Raw genomic sequence first — 24,589 nt, 5'->3', positions numbered from 1 at the left:
CATGGATGATTAAAGAGGCATATGGGAACATAAAGCTCCCTACTGAAATATTCACTATATTATTAATTGGAAATAAAACTTTCAAATGTAAAAAAAAGTGCTTTTTAGTCGTTGAACGCAACTTAGAGTGAGAACTGACACAATTGATTAATTTGGGAGGTACTTGTTCGAATTGAGTTGACACATATATATTTTTATTTATCCTTCATTTTGACATGGAATGCATTTTGAGACCTAGGTCTCTTTTCCAAATGCACCCTGTATAATAAAATATAAAACACAATAAACACAAAATATATTCTGAACAAAAATATAAATAAAACTTGCAACAATTTCAATGATTTTACTGAGTTACAGTTCATATAAGGAAATCAGTCAATTAAAATAAATTAATTATGTTCTAACCTATGGATGTCACATGACTAGGTAGGGGCACAGCCATGGGTAGGCCTGGGAGGGGATAGGGCCACCCACTGGGGGAGCCAGGCCCAGCCAATCAGAATGGTTTTTTCCCACAAAAAAAGGTCTTTCTATACCATGCATTCGGAAATTATTCAGACCCCTTGACTTTTTCCACATTTTGTTACGCTACAGCCTTATTCTAAAATTGATTAAATTGGTCACTCTGACTACAGAGAAACTACAGAGTTTATCTGTGGAGATGGGAGAACCTTCCAGAAGGACAACCATCTCTGCAACACTCCACAAACCAGACCTTTATTGTAGAAATGGCAGACGAAAGTCACTCCTCAGTAAAAGGCACATGACATCCCGCTTTGGGTTTACCAAAAGTCAACTAAAAGACAGACCATGAAAAACAAGATTCTCTGGTCTGACTAAACCAAGATTGAACTCTTTGGCCTGCATCACATCTGGAGGAAACTTGGCACCATCCCTATAATGAAGCATGGTGGTGGCAGCGCCATGTTGTGAGAATGTTTTTCAGTGGCAGGGACTTGGAGACTAGTTGGGATCGAGGGAAAGATAAACAGATTAAAGTACAGGGGGATCCTTGATGAAAACCTGCTCCAGAGCGCTCAGGACCTCAGACTGTGGCGAAGGTTCACCTTCCAACAGGACAACAACCCTAAGCACACAGCCAAGACAACGCAGTAGTGGCTCTGGGACAAGTCTCAATGTCCTTGAGTGGAGGCAGTTGGTGGAGGCCTCCCTTCAAATATTGAAGAATTAGAGCAGTTTTCTGCTGAAAAGTGGGCCACATTGTCAGTAGAAAGGTGCAGCAAGCTCATTGATTGCAACAAATTTATACTAAAATGAACAACCACAGAAAAGCACTAAACCTATTTCTTTCAAATTGTGTGTACAAATTAGTTTTACATCCCTGTTAATTGAGCATTTCTCCTTTACCAAGATAATCCATCCACCTGACAGGTGTGGCATATAAAAAAGATGATGAAACAGCATGATCATTACACAGGTGCTCCTTGTGCTGGGGACAATTAAAGGCCACTCTAGAATGTGCAGTTTTGTTACACAACACAATGCCACAAATGTCTCATGTTTTGAGGGAGCGTGCAATTGTCAAGCTGACTGCAGGAATGTCCAATAGAGCTGTTGCCAGAGAATTTAATGTTAATTTCTCTACCATAAGCTGCCTCCAACGTTGTTTTTAGAGAATTTGGCAGTCCAACCAACCACAGACCACGTGTAACCACGCCAGCCTCCACATTCGGCTTATTCACCTGTGGGGTCGTCTGTGCTCAGACAATGCACGGCCCCATGTTGCAAGGATCTGTACATAATTCCTGGAAGTTGAACATTTCCTGCATTCTCACCAGACACCAGACATTGAGCATGTTAGGCATGCTCTGGATTGACGTGTACGACATCGTGTTCAAGTTCCTGTCAATATCCAGCAACTTTGCACAGCCATTGAAGAGTGGGACAACATTCCTCAGGCCACAATCAACAGTCTGATCAGCTCTATGCGATGGAGATGTGTTGCGCTGCATGAGGCAAATGGTGATCACACCAGACACTGACTGCTTTTCTAATCCACACCTATTTTTTATTAAGTATCTGTGCCCAATGTAGATTAGGCTCTAATTAATTAATTTAAATTGACTGATTTCCTTATTTGAATTGTAACTCAGTAAAATGTTTGAAATTGTTGCATGTTTTGTTTATATATTTGTTCAGTGTAGTTAAGATACGAGATGTGAGTATTCCCCTCACACACCCCCAGTGCAGTGACGTGGAGATGGATCCTGTGTTTGGCTAATAAACAGTGTGTGTGTATATGAGAAGGGCGTAGCGGGGTCGGATTGTGAGTCGCGCTGTTAGGCTTGAAGAGATCGTCCCAACGCATTATGGGAGAAAAAGGAAGGCGTAACTCTCCTTCCAGACGTTTCTCTTCCTCTCAGAGTCTTCCCCTCCCTCTCCTTCAGGTGAGGCAGTGTCCCGTGAAATTGAGCTCTAAATTATGAGGTCGGGATACGTTGCGAGAGCGTATTAACAACGACCTGGTTCTGAGAAAAGGAGAGACCAGGACTACTACAGTCAGCCAGTCAGTAGATATGGACTTTGGTTCTGGAGTGGAAAATAACGGGTTACTGTTGGGCAGGGGGGACCAATGTAGACCCTAACGCTACTTTAAATTCGGAGGCAATCATCATCTTTTCAGTTCATCCATGGGCCATGAGATGGTGGCGATTGTAGTTTGTCTCCCTCCCTTATCTTCTCTCCTCTTCTGCTGAAAGGTTATCTTAATTTGAATAATCATCTGTGAATTATTATGCAGCTGGCCGACGCCATCTCACTTGCTCTCCCTCTCCCTTTCTCTGCGCCTCTACTTCACCTCTCCTCATCTTCCTCATTTCCTTCTCTCAAAGAGGTTCTGGACCTAGCCCCTTTCATGAGCTCCTACCCTTTTGGTATGCACAGATCTGAAAGGACTGGATTGGTGTAAGCAATATGGGGATTGCTCCACTGCCCTCCCTGAGGCCATATTGCTTTCATCTATCCACCTCTTTACTGTTTGAAGATCTGGATGAAAGCAATATGGCCTCATGGAGGAAAAGGGTGAGTTACAGCAAAGGGCAATAGTAAAGGATCTAGGGGTTGAGGTTGAACCGAGCCAAAAGAGGAGCAGTTAGGTCTATAGGAAGGGTTGCAGGCTGGCTTGGTAAAAGAGCCATTTGTCAGCAGTGCACACCAGTAAGGATGAAGCCAACAAGATGTAATAATGGAATAATACCCAGGCTAATGTGCTATGTAGTGGAGCTGAACACAGGGCCACGCCAGGGTCAGACCTTCCCCTTGACAGAGGGGCTTCGGAATAGCAGGGAACGTGGAGAGTGCTCCACGACAAGTGTGGGAAGGAAAGAGGGTCATAAAATTACAATTAGTAACCCCCTCCCACTCTTCATAAATATGTTGATTTCGTATGTTTTTGGTTGGTTAATTTCTGCCTTGAAATATTTTTTCGAGGGTTGCCATGGTGCTGTAATGGCAGCATAGTCTGAGAGCTCCTGTACATATTGTACATATTTAGTTGACTTTTGTTTTTTAAAATTATTATTAGGTGTGCATGCAAAGTAATGCACTACTCTAGATTTCCCACGTAGTCATATTATTATCTGATTGTAATTGTTGCATCTTTCATTTATATTTTTTGTTCAGTGTAGTTCAGATGAGATGTGCTGGTATCAGTTGTATTCCCCTCACACACCCCCAGTGCAGCGACACCTTATAGATGGCAGCATTCACGCAAAACTGAAAGCGTGAACCACCGCATTTAAGTAAGTAACTGGTAATATGGTTGAATACAAACTGTACTTATTCCATCCGTAAGGCAATCAAACCAATTTGTAAGTCGCTCTGGATAAGAGCGTCTGCTAAATGACTTAAATGTAAATGTAAACAGGCAAAATGTCAGTATAGAGACAGTGGCGTCGCAATTCATCGGCTCAGACACACTACATATGTGGGAGGGACTACAGACAATCACGGAATACAAAGGGAAAAACAACCACGTCCCTGGACACTGACGTCTTGCTCCCGGACAAGCTCAATACCTTCTTCGCCCACTTTGAGAATAACACAGTGCCACCAACGCGGCCTGCTCCCAGGGACTGTCTAAGCAATGTGCAAGATGGCGCCGACAGATAGGGCAGCTCTGCTTCTAACTCCTTTGTGTGTTATTTCTTACATTATTAGCCCAGGAAATGTTTTGTGTTATTACATACAGCCAGAAATAATTTTGGGATATCAGAACGACGGTAACTCACCAGCATTACGACCGGGAATACGACTTTCACGAATTGGTTCCTTTGTTCGTACCCCCCAGGGCAATTTATCTGATTTCAGAGGTTGATCCAAAATACCGCCGGTGGAGAAGAGGTATTCGGAGTAGACTTTTAGTCCGACTCAGGAGGCGCGCACACCATCCACTGCTTCCAAGTATATTACTTGCTAATGTTCAGTCTCTGGATAATAAGGTAGACGAGCTCAGGAAGAGAATCTCCTTCCAGAGAGACATTAAGGATTGTAACATACTCTGTTTCACGGAAACATGGCTTTCTCGGGATATACTGTCTTTGTCCGTACATCAAGCTGCGTTCTCAGTATATAGCGCATACAGGAATAAAGAAATCTTTGGGAAGAAATAAGGTGAGCGTGTATGTTTCATGATTAAAACACTGATTGTGATTAAAACACGGGTGTGATTGTGATAACATACAGGAATTTAAGTCCTTTTGTTCACCAGACCTAGAATACCTTAACCCCCCCCAAGAGAATTATCTCAGTCACAGCTGTGTATATTACCCCTCAAGCCGATACCACGACTGTCCACAAAGAACTTCACTGGACTTTATGCAAACTGGAAACCACATTTCCTGAGGCTGCTTTTATTGTAGCTGGGGATTTTAACAAAGAAAATTTGAGGAAAACGCTACCGAAGTTCTACAAACTCATTGACTGTTGCGCTCTCTCTGAGAACATTAGACCACTGCTACTCAGCTTTTTGAAATGCCTACAAGGCACTCCCCCGCCCTCCCTTCGGTAAATCAAATCACGACTCCATTTTGCTCCTCCCTTCTTATTGGCAGAAATTCAAACAGTAAGTACCCGTGCTAAGGACTATTCAGCGCTGGTCTGTCCAATCGGAAACCACACTTCAAGATCGTTTTGATCACACGGTCTGAGATATGTTCCGGGAAGCCTCTAACATTGACGAATGCACGGATATGGTGACTGAGTTTATCAGAAAGTGTATAGGAGATGTTGTACCCACTGTGACTATTAAAACCTACCCTAACCAGACACCGTGGATAGATGCCAGCATTCACACAAAACTGAAAGCGGAACAACCGCATATAACCATGGCAAGGTGACTGGGAATATGGCCGAATACAAAACGGTGTAGTTATTCCCTCCGTAAGACAATCAAACAGGCAAAACGTCAGTATAGAGAGAAAGTGGCGTTGATATTCAACGGTTCTGACACGGGACGCCTGTGGCAGGGTCTACAGACAATCACGGACTACAAAGGCAAAACCAGCCACGTCGCGGATACCGACGTCTTGCTTCCGGAAAAGCTAAACAGCTTCTTTGCCCGCTTTGAGGATAACACAGTGCCATCGACGCGGCCCGCTACCAAGGACCAAGGACTCCTTCTCCGTGGACAACGTGAGTAACACATTTTAAGCATGTTAACCCTCGCAAGGCTGCCGGCCCAGACGGCATCCCTAGCCGCATCCTCAGAGCATGTGCAGACCAGCTGGATGGAGTGTTTACATATTCAATCTCTCCCTATCCCAGTATGCTGTCCTCACTTGCTTCAAGATGTCCAACATTGTCGACAAAACAAAGGAGCTGATCATGGAAACAGCAGGAAGCACGCCCCTATCCACATCGATGGGACCGCAGTGGAGCAGGTGGAAAGCTTCAAGTTCCTCGGCGTACACATCACTGACGATCTGAAATGGTCCACCCACACAGTGTGGTGAAGAAGGCACAACAGCACCTCTTCAACCTTTTGTAGGCTGAAGAAATTTGGCTTGTCATGTAAAACACTCACAAACTTTTACAGATGCACTATTGAGAGCGTCCTGTTAGGCTGTACCAACACCAGGTATGGCAACTGCAACGCCCGCAACCGCAGGGCTCTCCAGAAGGTGGTGCTGTCTGCCCAACCCATCATCAGGGGCAAATTACCTGCCCTCCAGGACACCTACAGCACCCGCTGTCACAGGAAGGCCAAAAGAATCATCAAGGACAACAACCACCCGAGCCACTGCCTGTTCATCCTGCTATCCAGAAGGCGAGGTCAGTACAGCTGAATCAAAGCTGGGACCGAGAAACATAAGGAAGAAACCTAGAGGAACCAGGCTATGAGGGGTGGCCAGTCCTCTTCTGGCTGTGCCGGGTGGAGATTACAATAGAACATGGCCAAGATGTTCAAATGTTCATAAATGACCAGCATGGTCAAATAATGATAATCACAGTAGTTGTCGAGGGTGCAACAGGTCAGCACCTCATGAGTAATTGTCAGTTGGCTTTTCATAGCCGATCATTGAGAGTATCTCTACCTCTCCTGCTGTCTAGAGAGTTGAAAACAGCAGGTCTTGGACAGGTAGCACATCCGGTGAACAGGTCAGGGTTCCATAGTCGCAGGAAGAACAGTTGAAACTGGAGCAGCATCACGGCCAGGTGGATTGGGGACAGCAAGGAGTCATCATGCCAGGTAGTCCTGAGGCAAGGTCCTAGGGCTCAGGTCCTCCAAGAGAGAGAGAAAGAGAGAATAAGAGAGCATACTGAATTCACAGTAGGACACACTCCAGATATAACAGACTAACCCTAGCCCCCCGACACACAAACTACTGCAGCATAAATACTGGAGGCTGAGACAGGAGGGGTCAGGAGACACTGTGGCCCCATCCGATGATACCCCCGGACAGGGCCAAACAGGCAGGATATAACCCCACCCACTTTGCCAAAGCACAGCCCCCACGCCACTAGAGGGATATCTTCAACCACCAACTTACCATCCTGAGACAAGGCAGAGTATAGCCCACAAAGATCTCCGCCACGGCACAACCCAATGGGGGGGCCAGACAGGAAGACCACGTCAGTGACTCAACCCACTCAAGTGACTCACCCCTCCTAGGGACGGCATGGAAGAGCATCAGTAGGCCAGTGACTCAGCTCCTGTAATAGGGTTAGAGGCAGAGAACCCCAGTGGAGAGAGGGGAACCGGCCAGGCAGAGACAGCAAGGGCGGTTCGTTGCTCCAGTGTCTTTCCGTTCACCTTCACATTCCTGGGCCAGACAACACTCAATCATAGGACCTACTGAAGAGATGAGTCTTCAATAAAGACTTAAAGGTTGAGACCGAGTCTGCGTCTCTCACATGGGTAGGCAGACCATTCCATAAAAGTGGAGCTGTATAGGAGAAAGCCCTGCCTCCAGCTGTTTGCTTAGAAATTCTAGGGACAATTAGGAGGTCCTTGTCTTGTGACCGTAGCCTACGTGTAGGTATGTACGGCAGGACCAAATTGGAAAGATGGGTAGGAGCTAGCCCATGTAATGCTTTGTAGGTTAGCAGTAAAACCTTGAAATCAGCCCTTGCCTTAACAGGAAGACAGTGTAGGGAGGCTAGCACGGGAGTAATATGATCAAATTCTTGGGTTCTAGTCAGGATTCTAGCAGTCGTATTTAGCACGGATAAAGTTTATTTAGTGCTTTATCCGGGTAGCCGGAAAGTAGAGCATTGCAGTAGTCCAACCTAGAAGTGACAAAAGCATGGTTTAATTTTTCTGCATCATTTTTGGACAGAAAATGTCTGATTGTCGTAGAATGTCTGATTGTCGTAGATGTTACTTAGATGGAAAAAAAGCTGTCCTTGAAACAAGTCTTGATATGTTTGTCAAAAGAGAGATCAGGGTCCAGAGTAACGCAGAGGTCCTTCACAGTTTTATTTGAGACGGCTGTACAACCATCAAGATTAATTGTCAGATTCAACAGAAGATCTCTTTGTTTCTTGGGATCTAGAACAAGCATCTCTGTTTTGTCCGGGTTTAAAAGTAGAACGTTTGCAACCATCCACTTCCTTATGTCGGAAACACAGTCTTCCAGCGAGGGCAATTTTGGGGCTTCACCATGTTTCATCGAAATGTACAGCTGTGTGTCATCCGCATAGCAGTGAAAGTTAACATTTTGTTTTCGAACGACATCCCCAAGAGATAAAATACATAGGGAAAACAATAGTGGTCCTAAAACGGAACCTTGAGGAACACCGAAATGTACAGTTGATTTGTCAGAGGACAAACCATTCGCAGAGACAAACTGATATCCTTCTGACAGATAAGATCTAAACGAGGCCAGAGCTTGTCCGTGTAGACCAATTTGGGTTTCTAATCTCTTCAAAATAATGTGGCGATCGATGGTATCAAAGCAGCACTAAGGTCTAGGAGCACGAGGACAGATGCAGAGCCTCGGTCTGACACCATTAAAAGTTAATTTACCACCTTCACAAGTGCAGTCTCAGTGCTATGATGGGGTCTAAAACCAGACTGAAGCATTTCGTATACATTGTTTGTTTTCAGGAAGGCAGTGAGTTGCTGCGCAACAGCTTTTTCAAAATTTCTTGAGAGGAATGGGAAATTCGATATAGGCCAATTATTATTTTTTTCTGGGTCAAGGTTTGGCTTTTTCAAGAGAGGCTTTATTACTGTCACTTTTAGTGAGTTTGGTACACATCCGTTGGATAGAGAGTCATTTATTATGTTCAACACAGGAGGGCCAAGCACAGGAAGCAGCTCTTTCAGTAGTTTAGTTGGAATAGGGTCCAGTATGCGGCTTGAAGGTTTAGAGGCCATGATTCTTTTCATCACTGTGTCAAGAGATATAGTACTAAAACACTTGAGTGTCTCTCTTGATCCTAGGTCCTGGGGCAGACTCAGGACAGCTGAGCTTTGGAGGAATACACAGATTTAAAGAGAAGTTCGTAATTTGCTTTCTAATAATCATGATTTTTTTCCTCAAAGAAGTTTATGAATTTATTACTGCTGAAGTGAAAGCCATCCTCTCTATGGGAATGCTGCTTTTTAGTTAGCTTTGCTACGGTATAATTTTTTTTGGGGGGGGGGGGGGGTTGTTCTTATTTTCCTCAATTAAGTTGGAAAAATAGGATGATCGAGCAGCAGTGAGGGCTCTTCGATACTGCACGGTACTGTCTTTCCAAGCTAGTCGGAAAACTTCCAGTTTGGTTTGGCGCCATTTCCGTTCTAATTTTCTGGAAGCTTGCTTCAGAGCTCGAGTATTTTCTGTATACCAGGGAGCTAGTTTCTTATGACAAATGTTTTTTGGGTGCGACTGCATCTAGGGTATTGCGCAAGGTTAAATTGAGTTCCTCAGTTAGGTGGTTAACTGATTTTTGTCCTCTGACGTCCTTGGGTAGGCAGAGGGAGTCTCAAAGGGCATCAAGGAATCTTTGGGTTGTCTGAGAATTTATAGCACACATTTTGATGATCCTTGGATGAGGTCTGAGCAGATTATTTGTTGCGGTTGCAAACGTAATAAAATGGTGGTCCGATAGTCCAGGATTGTGAGAAAAAACATTAAGATCCACAACATTTATTCCACGGTACAGAACTAGGTCCAGAGTATGACTGTGGCAGTGAGTAGGTCCAGAGACATGTTGGACAAAACCCACTGAGTCGATGATGGCTCCCCAAGCCTTTTGGAGTGGGTTTGTGGACTTTTCCATGTGAATATTAAAGTTACCAAAAATTTGAATATGATCTGCTGACTACAAGGTCCGATAGGAATTCAGGATGACCGACCAAAGTCTGTGGAATAGAGAGAATGTTATTCTGCCTAATTTACAGAAGGTATTCAACACTTAAATCTCCAGGTTACAAATCATTAAAATTCCTTGTACGAGGTTCTTTTCAGAACCGAGTACTGCATTTTTCAAATGTATGGATTGCTTCACATTTATAAACTAACCCATCTCTGGCATGCCATTTTAGTTTTATAATAGTTCCCTCTGCTCTGTTTATGGCATCTGATGCTTTTCTCTTTCGGTCCAGTGTATATACACTGAGTATACAAAGCATTAAGATTAAGCTCTTTCCATGGCATAGACTGACCAGGTGAAAGCTATGATAGCTTATTGATGTACTTGTTAAATCCACTTCATTCAGTGTAGATGGAAGGGGAAGAGATATCAATATTAGGAAGGCGTTCCTAATGTTTGGTATACTCAGTGTATTTTGGAGAAGATACAGTCAGTGTGGTGTATTAGCAATGAAAGTCAACAGGTGGTTTTAATAGAATCGCACAACTGAAACCATTTATATTTCTCACTACTGTCAGTCTATTGCTTGTTATCTGTTGGCATGTGAGTTCCAATCACGTCAATCATTTCATATTTATTTTGAGAACTGTGACACAAGTAACATGAATCAAAATCCTTGTGAACATTTTAGGATGTGGAACTGGTCTGTCTAAGTCTTAATGGGAATAACTGATCTTTTGTCGCTCTTACTCCAATCTCTATTACTTGGCATTCAGCTGATCAACTGCTCACCATGAAAACAAAAAAGCATCATTAGCTAATACAAAAAAGGAAGAACAGTTATTGTAGTTACTCTAGCCTATCTAACGTTAACGTTAGCCCTAGCATCTTTGTTAGCAAAAACAAACTAGCTTGCAGCTAACTAACTAGCCAAAATGGCAATCTCACCTGCAATTTTTTAACTATGTTTATTACAGTTAAATAACATTAGTAGCTAGGTAGTTACTAACTTTGAATATAAAAATGTGCAGATTTTCGTTGGCTGTTACACAGCAATATAGCTAGCTAGCTAGCCAGCCAGCTTACTATTATAGCTATGGAAACAGTGCATGTGTTCAGACAGACAATAATAATGAGAGAGCTTCATACCTGGATGCGGAGTGTTGTGGTACAGTTTCTGTAACCATTTCCATGTCTTGATTTGTTGTGAAATGTCCTCTTAACAAAACACCCCCAGAGTTTTCAAAATGCTTCAGGTCTTTTCTTTGTATTTTCCTTTTCTCATGCAGATGGACGCCTACACTACACTCTTAACCCAAACAAAGTATTGTGACCAAAACTAACCACAGATGGTGATGACCTGACTTTAAACACCAGCGCCATATATTAAGAAAACTTTATCAACCTTTGCCCAAACCTGATATTAATTGGTCACATTTGTATTATATTAAGTTATTTAAATCTCACCTCGAATTTCAATTGCAGTTGCTTGTTCGACTATATTTTCCCATGTTTAAAATCACCGGAGCAAAATATAATTCAAGACGTGACGAGATCATATGAAATAGACAATCAAATCTTTATTTATCCATTATGCAGAGACAACGGAAATGTGTTGGAACCTGCTGTCACAGTACCCATCCCCACCACACAATCACTCACATTATAGTCTGGGAGCAGCACAGGGTCAACTCTGGAGTTAAATGCCTTGCTCAAGGGCACATCGGTAGTAAGTGGCACCTGAGATATTGACAGCAACCCTCCGATGCATGTCTCCCTGACCATTGTATTGTACTGATCTGTCCTCTCTCTCTTCCAGGGTTACTTCCTGCTGTTTGAGTCAATGCTGGATTCGGTTCTCTATGCCAGAGACCTCTACCTGGCCGAGGGGGGCTCCGGTGAGTCACGCGCACACACTCTGTACTGTACTGTACTGTACTTACATAATTTTCCCCATTGGGATAAATGTGTTGCACTATCATATACACTTTTTATAATGGCATTTAAGAAAAGGACAAGAACAATACAAATGGACAATAAAATAAAAAAACATATTTTATTTTATTTCACCTTTATTTAACCAGGTAGGCTAGTTGAGAACAAGTTCTCATTTGCAACTGCGACCTGGCCAAGATAAAGCATAGCAGTGTGAACAGACAACACAGAGTTACACATGGAGTAAACAATTAACAAGTCAATAACACAGTAGAAAAAAATGGGCAGTCTATATACAATGTGTGCAAAAGGCATGAGGAGGTAGGCGAATAATACAATTTTGCAGATTAACACTGGAGTGATAAATGATCAGATGGTCATGTACAGGTAGAGATATTGGTGTGCAAAAGAGCAGAAAAGTAAATAAATAAAAAACAGTATAAAAATAGTATGGGAATGAGGTAGCTGAAAATGGGTGGGCTATTTACCAATAGACTATGTACAGCTGCAGCGATCGGTTAGCTGCTCAGATAGCTGATGTTTGAAGTTGGTGAGGGAGATAAAAGTCTCCAACTTCAGTGATTTTTGCAGTTCGTTCCAGTCACAGGCAGCAGAGTACTGGAACGAAAGGCGGCCAAATGAGGTGTTGGCTTTAGGGATGATCAGTGAGATACACCTGCTGGAGCGCGTGCTACGGATGGGTGTTGCCATCGTGACCAGTGAACTGAGATAAGGCGGAGCTTTACCTAGCATGGACTTGTAGATGACCTGGAGCCAGTGGGTCTGGCGACGAATATGTAGCGAGGGCCAGCCGACTAGAGCATACAAGTCGCAGTGGTGGGTGGTATAAGGTGCTTTGGTGACAAAACGGATAGCACTGTGATAGACTGCATCCAGTTTGCTGAGTAGAGTGTTGGAAGCCATTTTGTAGATGACATTGCCGAAGTCGAGGATCGGTAGGATAGTATATACACTTAATATATGCTAGATCAGGTTTTTTACGAGAGAGAGACTCTCTGTTGCGCTATCTATTGTGGTTGATGATATTGTGGGTGGAGTTTAAAATGACAGTAGACGTTGCATGACCGTCATGTGACCTCAATGACTGAGCAGAGCTATCAGGCAGCTTGTTTTTCTATTATGGACATGGATACAAACACCCACACTCCACACCACACACACTTCAGTATTGTTCCACTAGTCCACCGAATGCCCCCTGTAGGAAGTGCAGTAGAAGGCAGTAGCCATCCAATGCCAGTTCAGTGTGGTTTTATATGTACATTTACATTTACATTTAAGTCATTTAGCAGACGCTCTTATCCAGAGCGACTTACAAATTGGTGCGTTCACCTTAAGACATCCAGTGGAACAGCCACTTTACAATAGTGCATCTAAATCTTTTAAGGGGGGGGGGGGGGGGTGAGAAGGATTACTTTATCCTATCCTAGGTATTCCTTAAAGAGGTGGGGTTTCAGGTGTCTCCGGAAGGTGGTGATTGACTCCGCTGTCCTGGCGTCGTGAGGGAGTTTGTTCCACCATTGGGGGGCCAGAGCAGCGAACAGTTTTGACTGGGCTGCGCGGGAACTGTACTTCCTCAGTGGTAGGGATTTACAACATTTTATCGTGTATACCTGTCTCCAGAGCCTTATGTCCGGCCATGCATGCCACTTTGGTGAAAAGTGGAGCAACGGGAGTTTTAAATTATAGGAGAAATCACTTGTGGCAGACTTCACTGCTTTATTTTTTACTAAAGCGCAAAACCACTGCAGTTGATGCATTGCGAAGTTCTATTCTCTTAATTATGGTTTTCTTTGGTGTGTGTGTGTGTGTGTGTGTGTGTGTGTGTGTGTGTAAGCACGATAAATTGAAAATTAGACACCAACATTGTCTTCGTCTTACCAAAGCAACTTTTCCTACGTCACATTTTTTTTTTTTTGTTCTCTCGATTTGCATACTGAACGAGCAATGCTGAAAGTATTCTCTTGTGGACAGAAACACATAACATAACTGGTATTGTAGCGTAGCATCTGTCAACAGACTGGGACGCGACGACTACCGAGGAGCTTTGTTCCGGTGCGCAGATTTTTCATCACTGACCATCATGGACAAATCACGCTTAAAGAGTCAAAAAGAAATCGGATCTTTCTGGATCCTATTTGATCAGGTTGCATATCAAAATATAAATCATGCATTCTCTGGACATGAAATAGCTAACTTATTTTTTTAACCATACCATCTCAGTTGTCTTACTTCTGAAAGGCACTGGAAAAAGTTTGTCTAGAAATTAACTGTGCATTTAAAAGTGAAACAAATCGTTGTATTTATCGTTATCAAGCAAAATGGGTCAATTTTTTTGTCCATATCGCCCGGCTCTAGTCTGTACACATGTTGACAGATGGTACACAGTAGAGTATTTCACTGCTTTTCTGCCTGTGTGTTTTTGTGCTTTTTACCGCAGGTGTGTAGCCCATGCCGGCATGTGCACGCACTGGTGTGTGTGTGTGAGAGAGCATATGGATATTCAGGGTCAGCTGCTGTCTGTCACTGGCCAGGCTTAATGATTTGTGACAAACAGGGCCTGACACAGGAGTAGTTCTGAAACACTGCCTTTTACTGGCTGTCAGGGACAGCCGAAAGGTCACACACCTGGAGAGGGAGAGAGGGAAGGATGGAGGGGGAGGGGGCAGGAAGAGAAAGGGGTGGGGAGAAGAGGGTGCAGGCTAGAGAGAGAGAGAAGGAAAGAGAGATTAAGATGAGGGTAGAAAATGAGAGGTCAGAGAGAGAGAGGGATGGAATGAGATGAAGAGGAAAGAGGGGGCAGAGCCAGATGAGGGGAGCAGAGGGCAAAAAGAAAGAATGAAGGATAAAGAGTATAGGTAAGATACTGAATCCCCACCTTCTCTGATTTCTCTTGGTTGGAAGTCATTATTTGTCAAGCATTCTCTCCTTTTTGGGGTTTCTTATTTCACTATAACTCACTGATGGGCGTGTGTGCCTTCATGCATGTTATTTCTCTGTCTTCTGTGTGTGTGTTTTTACATTAGTGTGTTTCAGAAGTTCCCTCATTCTACCCAGCACATTAACAACCTCTTCATCCTTAAATGTGTCCCCATTCACCAGTGTAGTCCAGCGTCAAGGGATAAGGGATCTTTTTTGTCCCCCCCAAATGGGCTGTGAGCAGCGAGTCGAGAAGGACACAGATGTCAAAACCATGAATCTGGGGATGCCTGTGTACCTCCTCTGACTTGTTCTCTCTCTTTCTCTCTCTCTCTCTCTCTCTCTCTCCATCTACAGTACAGCATCCCTCCTCCCTTGCATTTTTTCCTATTTTCTTCTCTCCTACCCATATCTCTCTCTTTCTCTTCTTCCCTCCCCCTTTCTTTTTCAGGCCTGTTCCATTCCTTCCCAATCAGCATCCCCCTCCTCTCACCTGGCCCTTATAATTACTCACTTGCTCCAGTAATCCAGGGAAAAATTAAATGACAAATCTGTCGTCATGGGTGGCAGGTGTCACCGTGGCTGAAGAGCCAATCAGAGGAGCCCGTGAGACACTCATCACATAGCTGTCACCATCCATTCAGAGTCTTCCTGTTTCTGACACAACACAACTAATGTTATCACAACAGAACTAGCCTACTAGTAAGTCTAGCTAACATAAGCGAACAAATTAAATCTACATAAAATTACACTTATATACTTAGACTTGTTTACTTGACTTTTTTATACTCTCTAAATGGACTTTTTCAAATATTTTACTCTGGCAAGTTTGCCACCAACAAACTGCAGTAGGGAAGTAAAGCCGAAGTGGAATCACTTCCGTTGTTTGGCTGTGCCCATAGCAACGTTTGAAAATGAGGTGGATAGCTTGTATTATTGACCATGGGGAGTGGAGTATGTTAATTTGCTAATATGCGCTATTCTGCGATCAGAGAGGTGCGGGGGTTTACCTTAATCGACATCTATGTCTTCGGCGCCCAGGGAACAGTGGGTTAACTGCCGTGCTCAGGGGCAGAACGACAGATTTTTACCTTGTCAGCTAGGGGATTCCTTCCAGCAACCTTTCAGTTACTAGTAGTCAGACAGAACAGTCTGTGCAAGGTTTCTTCTGTCACTGTATGATTGTCTTCTTTGTCGCATGAATAAATGAGAGCATGTGCTGGCGTGTGTGTGCGTGCGTGCTGGCGGAGAGACCGTGTCAGGGGAATACACGAAGTGCAGGATAATAGTTAATTATTAAGTTCCATAACATCTTATATGAGGATTGTCCAAAAAACACAACTTCAAATTAGCACCACAACAACGAACTTAACCTTTGCCGAGTGTTTCCCTTAGCAGGTCATTGTCTGCTTTTTTGGCAGATATAAAAATTACAATTATTAAAACATTGCCGGACACGTCTCTCAATGTATGACAATTGCCTGCTTGTCTTGGTCTTGCACTCTCACTAGCGAACAGTATCAACTAGGCCCAACCCGCGACTGTTCACGCACTAACTAAGTCTGACATACTCAGTTGTATGGACAAACGTGAGCTCGTTGCTGCCTGGATATGTATCTCCTTCTGTTCTCCCATGTACACACACTTTTTACATTTACAGTACGTTTTTCTACGCTGAGAAGGCGTTATGCTTCTTCTGGCATTCATGTTTTTATTGTCATGCGCACCGGTACGGTGATATGCCTTTCTTGGTTGATCTTTTCCAGCAACGCAGTAGTACTAGAACACGAGAAAGTAAGTGAGCTGTATATAGGATCAGTTCCAGTGCCACTGCCAATACCATATTTACAATGTGCAGGGATGCTGGAGTGGCAGGGTTAGATACAGTATGTATAGGGGTAAGGTAACCAGGCATCAGGATATATTATAAACCGAGTAGCAGCAGCGAATATGATGATTGTACTGTGAGTGTGTGCTTGTGTTGAGTCAGAATGAATGTGTGTGTGTGTGTGTTATGTATGTGTGCAAATTAAGTGTGTGTGTGTGTTGGAGTGTCAGTGTGAGTATGTAAAATGTTCCTAGATTGAGTGCATGGGAGTGCACATTTTTGTATAAAATAGAAGGGTCAGTGTAGACGTTTTGTTAGCTATTTAGCAGTCTTATGGCTTGGGGCTAGAAGCTGTTCAGGAGCCTGTTGGTGTCAGACTTGATGCTCCGGTACCGCTTGCCGTGTGGAAGCAGTGAAAACAGTCTATGGCTTAGTTGGCTGGAGACTTGAACACCTTTCCGGGTCTTTCTTTTTTGCCGTCCTACCCAACTACATACTACTGTTTTCCTGTCATCTTTCCTTTCTTTTTAAAAGAATGTGCATGTATCCATGTTTAGCACCAAAGCAATCCTCGTCCATGGATTTCACAATGAGTTTGACAGTAGACAGCAGTTGTTGCAATAAAGACATTCTGCTGTCTGTAGCTTCCCGCCAGTCAGGTGTGTGTGTGTGTGTGTGTGTGTGTGTGTGTGTGTGTGCGTGTGTGTGTCATGTACAGTCTACTCTTCGATATTGTGTTTGTGACAGTAGGTTATTCTGTGACAACTTTGAAGTGGTTATATCTTTCTTAATTTCTAGCACTTAAGCATATGGCTGTAATGTCCCTCCATGGGGGGGAACAGCCATGGCCCCAAGCACTTCAGCCTCCTCCAAATCACCAAGCCGATTAACCAGTCAGATGAACTAATTTTTAGATGTTTAACATTTACAAAACACATTAAGACTCATGTTTAGTGTTCATTTCAAATTCATGGTTTAATGTTTATAGAATACATTCAGATGGGGTTTAATGTCTTCGTATAACCAGAGCCTGGTTTGGCTCTGTGGCTGTATCGAGGTGAATTACTCCCTTGATTTAATTCTGAGTTGCAGGAATGTTTTTTTTTTTTATACTTAAAAAATGGATTCTTCATAAAGCATGTTTTGTATTTTTTGTCCCAGTCATAAACATGAGTCACAAACCAGGTCAGTATTGACAAAGTGTAAAAAGTAGGATAGAGTGGCCATAAAGGTCTGGTATTTGATGGATATACTCGTTACTGGTGCTTTATGAAATGGATGCCGAGTCTCGCAGCAACAAAGTCTTTTAAGTAGAGGTCGACCGATTAATCTGAATGGCCGATTAATTAGGGCCGATTTCAATTTTTCATAACAATCGGAAATCGGTATTTTTGGACACCGATTTGGACGATATTTTTAAAATATATTTTTTTACACCTTTATTTAACGAGGCAAGTCAGTTAAGAACACATTCATACTTTCAATGACGGCCTAGAAACGGTGAGTTAACTGCCATGTTCAGGGGCAGAACGACAGATTTTTACCTTGTCAGCCTCCGGGATTCGTTTTTGCAACCTTCCGGTTACTAGTCCAACGCTCTAACCACCTGCCTTACATTGCACTCCACGAGGAGCCTGCGTGGCAGGCTGACTACCTGTTACGCAAGGGCAGCAAGAAGCCAAGATAAGTTGCTAGCTAGCAATAAACGTATAAAAACAATCAATCTTCACATAATCACTAGTTAACTACACATGGCTGATGATATTACTAGTTTATCTAGTGTATTCTGCGTTGCATATAATCGATACGGTGCCTGTTCATTTCTCATCGAATCACAGCCTACTTCGCCAAATGGGTGATGATTTAGCACTGATTACAGCAGTGTATGTGCAAAGTTTTAGACTGATCCAATGAACCATTGCATTTCTGTTCAAAATTTTGTGTCACGACTGCCCAAATGTGCCTAATTTGTTTATTAGTAACTTTTCATGTTCAAACAATAGCATGGTATTCTTTCACTGTAATAGCTACCTTAAATTGGACAGTGAAGTTAGATTAACCTGTTACTCCTACCCCCTACTTTTTTGAACATTCTGTTAAAAATCGCGCAACATTTCAGCGCCCTGCTACTCATGCCAGGAATATAGTACATTCATATGATTAGAATGTGTGGATAGAAAACACTCAGACGTTTCTAAAACTGGTTAAATCACGACTGTGGCTATAACATAACGTGCATTACATCGGAAAGCGCAGGAAAACCTGATCACAGAAAATGGAAATAAATATCCTTGCGCCACTTCCAGCAATTGTTAACAGTGAACCGAATTACATAAGACCGAGGTTTCAACTCCCACAGCATCCACATGTTGTCTAGAGTCTTGTCATTTGATTCAGCTTTGATTCTTGGTTGAACCGAATCAAGGGAACCACTTACCTCCAGTCTCCGCCCAGATAATTTGGAAGAGCTCTCTCCTGAAATTTTTTCCAAGACGACAGCTAATGATATTTACATCGCCTCCTGATGAATTTTATCGCTTATTAACGTGTACTAATACCTAAAGTTGCATTACAAAAGTATTTCGAAGTGTTTTGTGAAAGTTTATCGTCGACTTTTTGAATTAAAAAAAATTACGTTACGTTATGAAACGCTGTTTTTTTCCGTTGATCACACAGTCTACATATAACGATATCTAGGCTATATATGGACCGATTTAATCGAAAAAAAGACCCAATAGTGATTATGGGACATCTAGGAGTGCCAACAAAGAAGATGGTCAAAGGTAATGAATGTTTTCTATTTTATTGTGCGGTTTGTGTAGCACCGAATATGCTAATTATTTTGTTTACGTCCCCTGCGGGTCTTTTGTGGTGTTACATGCTATGTTGCCTGGATTCACAACGAGTGTAGCTTTAATTCAATACCCTGCATGTGTATTTTAATGAACTTTTGAGTTTTAACTAATACTATTAGCATTTAGCGTAGTGCATTTGCATTTCCAGAGCTCTAGTTGGGACGCAAGCGTCCCGAGTAGAAGCAAGAGGTTAACAATAATTTAAGCTTTCTGCCAATATCAGATATGTCTATGTGCTGGGAAATGTTCTTGTTACTTACAACCTCATGCTAATCGCATTAGCCTATGTTAGCGCAACTGTCCCGTGGAAGGGACACCGATCCCGAATAAGTTTTCTAAACAGGTCAACATTCTGAAAGCCGCGGGGCCAGATAGATTACCAGGACATGTACTCAAGGCATGCGCAGACCAACTGGTAAGTGTCTTCACTTGGATTTTCAAGCTCTCCCTGACCGAGTTTGTAATACCTACGTGTTTCAAACAAACCACCATAGTACCTGTTCCCAATTAAGCGAAGGTAAGCTGCTTAAATGATAACCCCCCGGTAGCACTCACGTCGGTAGCCATGAAGTGCTTTGAAAGGCTGGTCATGGCTCACATCAACACTACCGTGGCGTAAACCCTAGACCCACTCAAATTCGCATACTGCCCCAACACATCCAGAGATGATGCATTCTCAATCGCACTCCACACTGTCCTTTCCTACCTGGACAAAAGGAACACCTATGTGAGAATGCTGTTCATTGACTACAGCTCAGCGTTCAACACCATAGTGCCCACAAAGCTCATCACTAAGCCAAGGAACCTGGGACTAAACACCTCCCTCTGCAACTGGATCCTGGACTTCCTGACGGCCCACTCCCAGGTGGTAAAGGTACGCAACAACACATCTGCCAAGCTGATCCTCAACATTGGGGCCCCTCTTCCCTTCCTATACTCCCTGTTCACCCATGACTGTGTGGCCAAGCACGACTCCCAACACCATCATTAAGTTTGCTGATGACACGACAGTGGTAGGCCTGATCACCGACAACGACGAGACAGCCTATAGTGAGGTCATCAGAGACCTGGCCGTGTGGTGCCAGGATAACAACCTCTTCCTCAACATGAGCAAGTCAGGAGCTGATTGTGGAAAAGGCGGGCCGTACAGGCCCCAATTAACATCGACGGGGCTCTAGTGGAGCGGTTCAAGCGTTTCAAGTTCCTTGGTGTCCATATCGCCAACGAACTATAATGGTCCAAACACACCAAGAAGGTCTTGAAGAGGGCACGACAACACCTTTTTCCCCCTCAGGAGACTGAAAAGATTTGGCATGGGTCCCGAGATCCTCAAAACGTTCTACAGCTGCACCATCAATAGCGTCCTGATCGGTTGCATCACTGCCTGGTGTGGCAACTGCATACCGTAAGGCGCTACAGAGGGTAGTGCGTACGGCCCAGTACATCACTGGGGCCAAGCTTACTGACATCCAGGACCTACATACTATTTTGTGTCAGAGGAAGGCCCAAAGATTTGTCAGACTACCTCTAAGCCATAAGACTGCTGAACAATTAATCAAATGGCCACCTGGACTGTTTACATTGACCCCCCCACCCCCATTTTTTGTTTTTATACTGCTGCTACTCCCTGTCACGCCCTGACCTGAGATATCTCTGTTTTCTTTATATTTTGGTTAGGTCAGGGTGTGACTCTGATATGGTTCCCAATAAGAGGCTGCTGTTTATCGTTGTCTCTGATTGGGGATCATATTTAGGTAGCCATTTCCCTTTGGTGTTTGTGGGATCTTGTCTATGTGTAGTTGCCTGTCAGCACTCGTTTTTATAGTTTCACGTTTCAGTTTGTTATTTTGTTAGTTTGTTCAGTGTTCATTCTTTAAATAAAGAAGAATGTACTCATACCACGCTGCGCCTTGGTCCGATCTTTATAACGAACGTGACAGAAGATCCCACCAAAAATGGACCAAGCAGCGTGTTCAGGAGGAATGGACCTGGGAGGAGATTTTGGATGGAGCAGGACCCTGGATGCAGGCTGGGGAGTATCGCCGTCATAAGGAAGAGATAGAGGCAGCGAAAGCGGAACGGTGATATTATGAGGAGTTGTACCAACGAGACAAGCACGAGAGGCAGCCCCATAAAAAATGTTTTGTTGGCACAGGGGGTGATTGGCTGAGTCAGGTTGGAGACCTGAGCCAACTCCTTGTGCTTACCGTGGGGAGCGTGTGACTGGTCAGACACCGTGTTACGCAGTGATGCGCACAGTGTCTCCAGTTCGCATTCATAGCCCGGTGCGCTCTATTCCAGCTCCTCGCATTTGCCGGGCTAGAATGGGCACCCAGCCAGGACGGATGGTGCCGGCTCAGCGCTCCTGGCCTCCAGTACACCTCCTTGGACCAGGATATCCTGCGCCAGGATATCCTGCACCAGCTCTGTGTACTGTGTCTCCGGTGCGTCTGTACAGCCCAGTGCATCCTTTGCCAGCGCCCCGCACTTGCCGGGCTCAAGTGAGCATCCAGCCAGGATGCTCACTTGTGCCAGCTCTACGCTCCAGATCTCCAGTGCGCCTCCACAGTCCAGTACGTCCTGTGCCTGCTCCCCGTACTCGCCCTGAGGTGCGTGTCACCAGCACACTACCACCAGTGCCGGCACCATGCACCAGACCTCCAGTGCGCCTCCAGAGTCCAGAGCTTCCGGCGACAGTTCCCAGTCCAGGGCTTCCGGCGGCAGTTCCCAGTCCAGAGCTTCCGGCGGCAGTTCCCAGTCCAGAGCTTCCGGCGACAGTTCCCAGTCCAGAGCTTCCGGCGACAGTTCCCAGTCCAGAGCTTCCGGCGACAGGCCACAGTCCGGAACCTCCGGCGACGGTCCCCAGTCCGGGGTCTCCGGCGATGATCCACGATCCGTTTCTACAAAGGTGGAGGGATCAGCGTAAAGATGGGGGGGCTGCGTTCAGAACCAGAGCCGCCGCCAAGGGTAGATGCTCATCCCGACCCTCCCCTATAGGTTCAGGTTTGCGGCCGGGAGTCCGCACCTTTTGGGTTGGGGGTACTGTCACGCCCTGACCTGAGATATCTTGTTTAGGTCAGTCCAGAGCTTCCGGCGACAGTTCCCAGTCCAGAGCTTCCGGCGACAGTTCCGGAGATATCTCTGTTTTCTTTATATTTTGGTTAGGTCAGGGTGTGACTAGGGTGGGTACGCTAGTTTTTGTATTGTCTAGGGTTTTAACCTAACCTGTAATTATTTTTTATTTTTTTTACTTTAGTTTATTTAGTACATATTTTCTTAACTCTATTTCTTGAACTGCATTGTTGGTTAAGGGCTTGTAAGTTAGCATTTCACAGTAAGGTCCACACAAACAAATAACATTTAATTTAAAGGTCCCGATCATGCACACAACTGCAGTGTTGATAGCAAGTCAGGAATTCAGATTCAGCAGTGGAATCAGGGGGAAAAGGCGTCCAACTCAAAGCCAGACTCCTCAGAACTCTTAATTCATATATAAGCGACAGTCGCCCAGTGTCTGACCAATATAAATGTGCCTTTAGCTTTCTGTCATCTTTGATAACACACTATGGTGGTCATCTCCACCGTAGACTGAGGCTGTGTCTGAAATCTATCTGGCATGCTACTTACTAAAACTCCATACTGTGTACTGATAGTGCTACATACTATTTAGAATGTACTGTTTGGTAAAATATATGCAGTATGCAACAAATATCAACATACTAGGCTCAACCATATTGAGAATGCGCAATTGCTTTATTTTTAGCCATTTGTTCGTTTTGGTACGGCCTGTCCCCTTATATTTATACTTATAGATTGTCAGCTGTTGTCAAACACATGTTGGTCTGAAAATATGATTTTCTTCCTCAATGCAATGCAGCAAATTCGTACTATATTAAAAGACTAAATGAGTATGGCATCCTGGCATTTTAAAGTGTAAAACATTTTTGAAACGTTGTGTACCCAAACAACCTACTATTTAGGATGCAAGCACGGGTATCCGGACTTGGCCATATATCTCCACTCCCTCCCTAATAGGGATGGGCACGGTTAATTGAATATCAGGAGTGATTGTTTTATTTTCAAGCTCATTTTCTATCTCATGGGCTATGGCTTATGGGTTGCGTTATACATGAAAAGGCATTTTACTATCATAGCACATTTTCACCACTTCAAATAGCAATTAGCCTGGTACAGGTACGAACCAACAGAGGGTCCACAACACAAGAAACAGATCAATGCAAATCACTCAGTTCTATGATGGCGACAGCAGACTTCTCTTTCATTGTTACTGTTAGCCTAGTCTACTGTTAGTTAAAAACTACAGATATAACACCCTGAAAACAACTGCACAATGTCTGCTGTTGTGGCATTTTTTACATTTTATTTTAGCTTTATTTTACTAGGCAAGTCAGTTATGAACAAATTCTTATTTTCAATGACAGCCTAGGAACGGTGGGTTAACTGCCTGTTCAGGGGCAGAACGACAGATTTGTACCTTGTCAGCTCGGGGATTTGAACTTGCAACCTTTCGGTTACTAGTCCTACGCTCTAAGGCTAGTGATGTGATTGGTGATGAGAGTAGAGGATTTATTTATTTGTATATATTTATTTATTTTTCCGAATTGAAAAAAAATCATGATATTCGAATAGTGAAATAATTTCAAATGCATATCCCATATCCCCTATCACTCTTCTCCTCTATGTTCAGTCTGTCCATACATCTCACCCTCTTACTCTCTTTTTAGTCTACCCTGATCGTTGCACCATCAGCCTGGCGGCAGTGGGCGACACGGAGAAGCACCAGGACCGCATTGCATTCTGGGATGACGTATACGGGTTCAAGATGGCGTGCATGAAGAGGGCCGTGGTGCCAGAGGCCGTGGTGCAGGTCCTGAAACCAGACACACTCATCTCTAAACCTGCAGTCATACAGGTATATACACACTCAAGGTATAGAGAAAGGAAAAAGGTTACAGAAATAGAGTGGGTGTAGAGGGTGAATACCGAGCGAGGGAAAGAGAGCTAGTCGTAGAGAGAGAGAGAGGTCCCTGGAGGCAGGTTGTTGTTGTGTGTGGCAGTGCTCTAGTGCTGGGTGATTGATAAGTCTAATCCTTGTTTAAGTTCCTCTTTAGGAAACTTCATTACTCTGTCCCCCCTGCAGATGGAGAGGCACTCACTGAGCTGATGGAGAAAACACACACACACACACACACACACACACACACCACAGAGAGACTACACATACACAAACACTGCAGGGAGAGTACAA

The 24,589-nt window shown here is 43.9% G+C and overlaps 1 protein-coding gene across 3 annotated transcripts in view; it reads left to right on the top strand.

Annotated features, from left to right (window-relative positions):
• The window catches only part of prmt3 (protein arginine methyltransferase 3), a 109,304-nt gene that overhangs the window by 26,755 nt on the left and 57,960 nt on the right, over nucleotides 1–24,589 (top strand). For all 3 annotated transcript variants that reach the window (XM_065011796.1, XM_029638678.2, XM_029638679.2), the window contains 2 exons: nucleotides 11,585–11,663; nucleotides 24,066–24,253. In XM_065011796.1, coding sequence (XP_064867868.1) covers nucleotides 11,585–11,663; nucleotides 24,066–24,253 — 267 coding nt within the window. The remainder of the gene's footprint in view (nucleotides 1–11,584; nucleotides 11,664–24,065; nucleotides 24,254–24,589) is intronic.

This window comes from Oncorhynchus nerka, linkage group LG27 (assembly GCF_034236695.1).
Source record: "Oncorhynchus nerka isolate Pitt River linkage group LG27, Oner_Uvic_2.0, whole genome shotgun sequence".
Taxonomy (NCBI): Eukaryota; Metazoa; Chordata; class Actinopteri; order Salmoniformes; family Salmonidae; genus Oncorhynchus; species Oncorhynchus nerka.
Note: the sequence above shows the minus strand (reverse complement) of the source record. Positions and strands in the feature narration are given on the sequence as shown.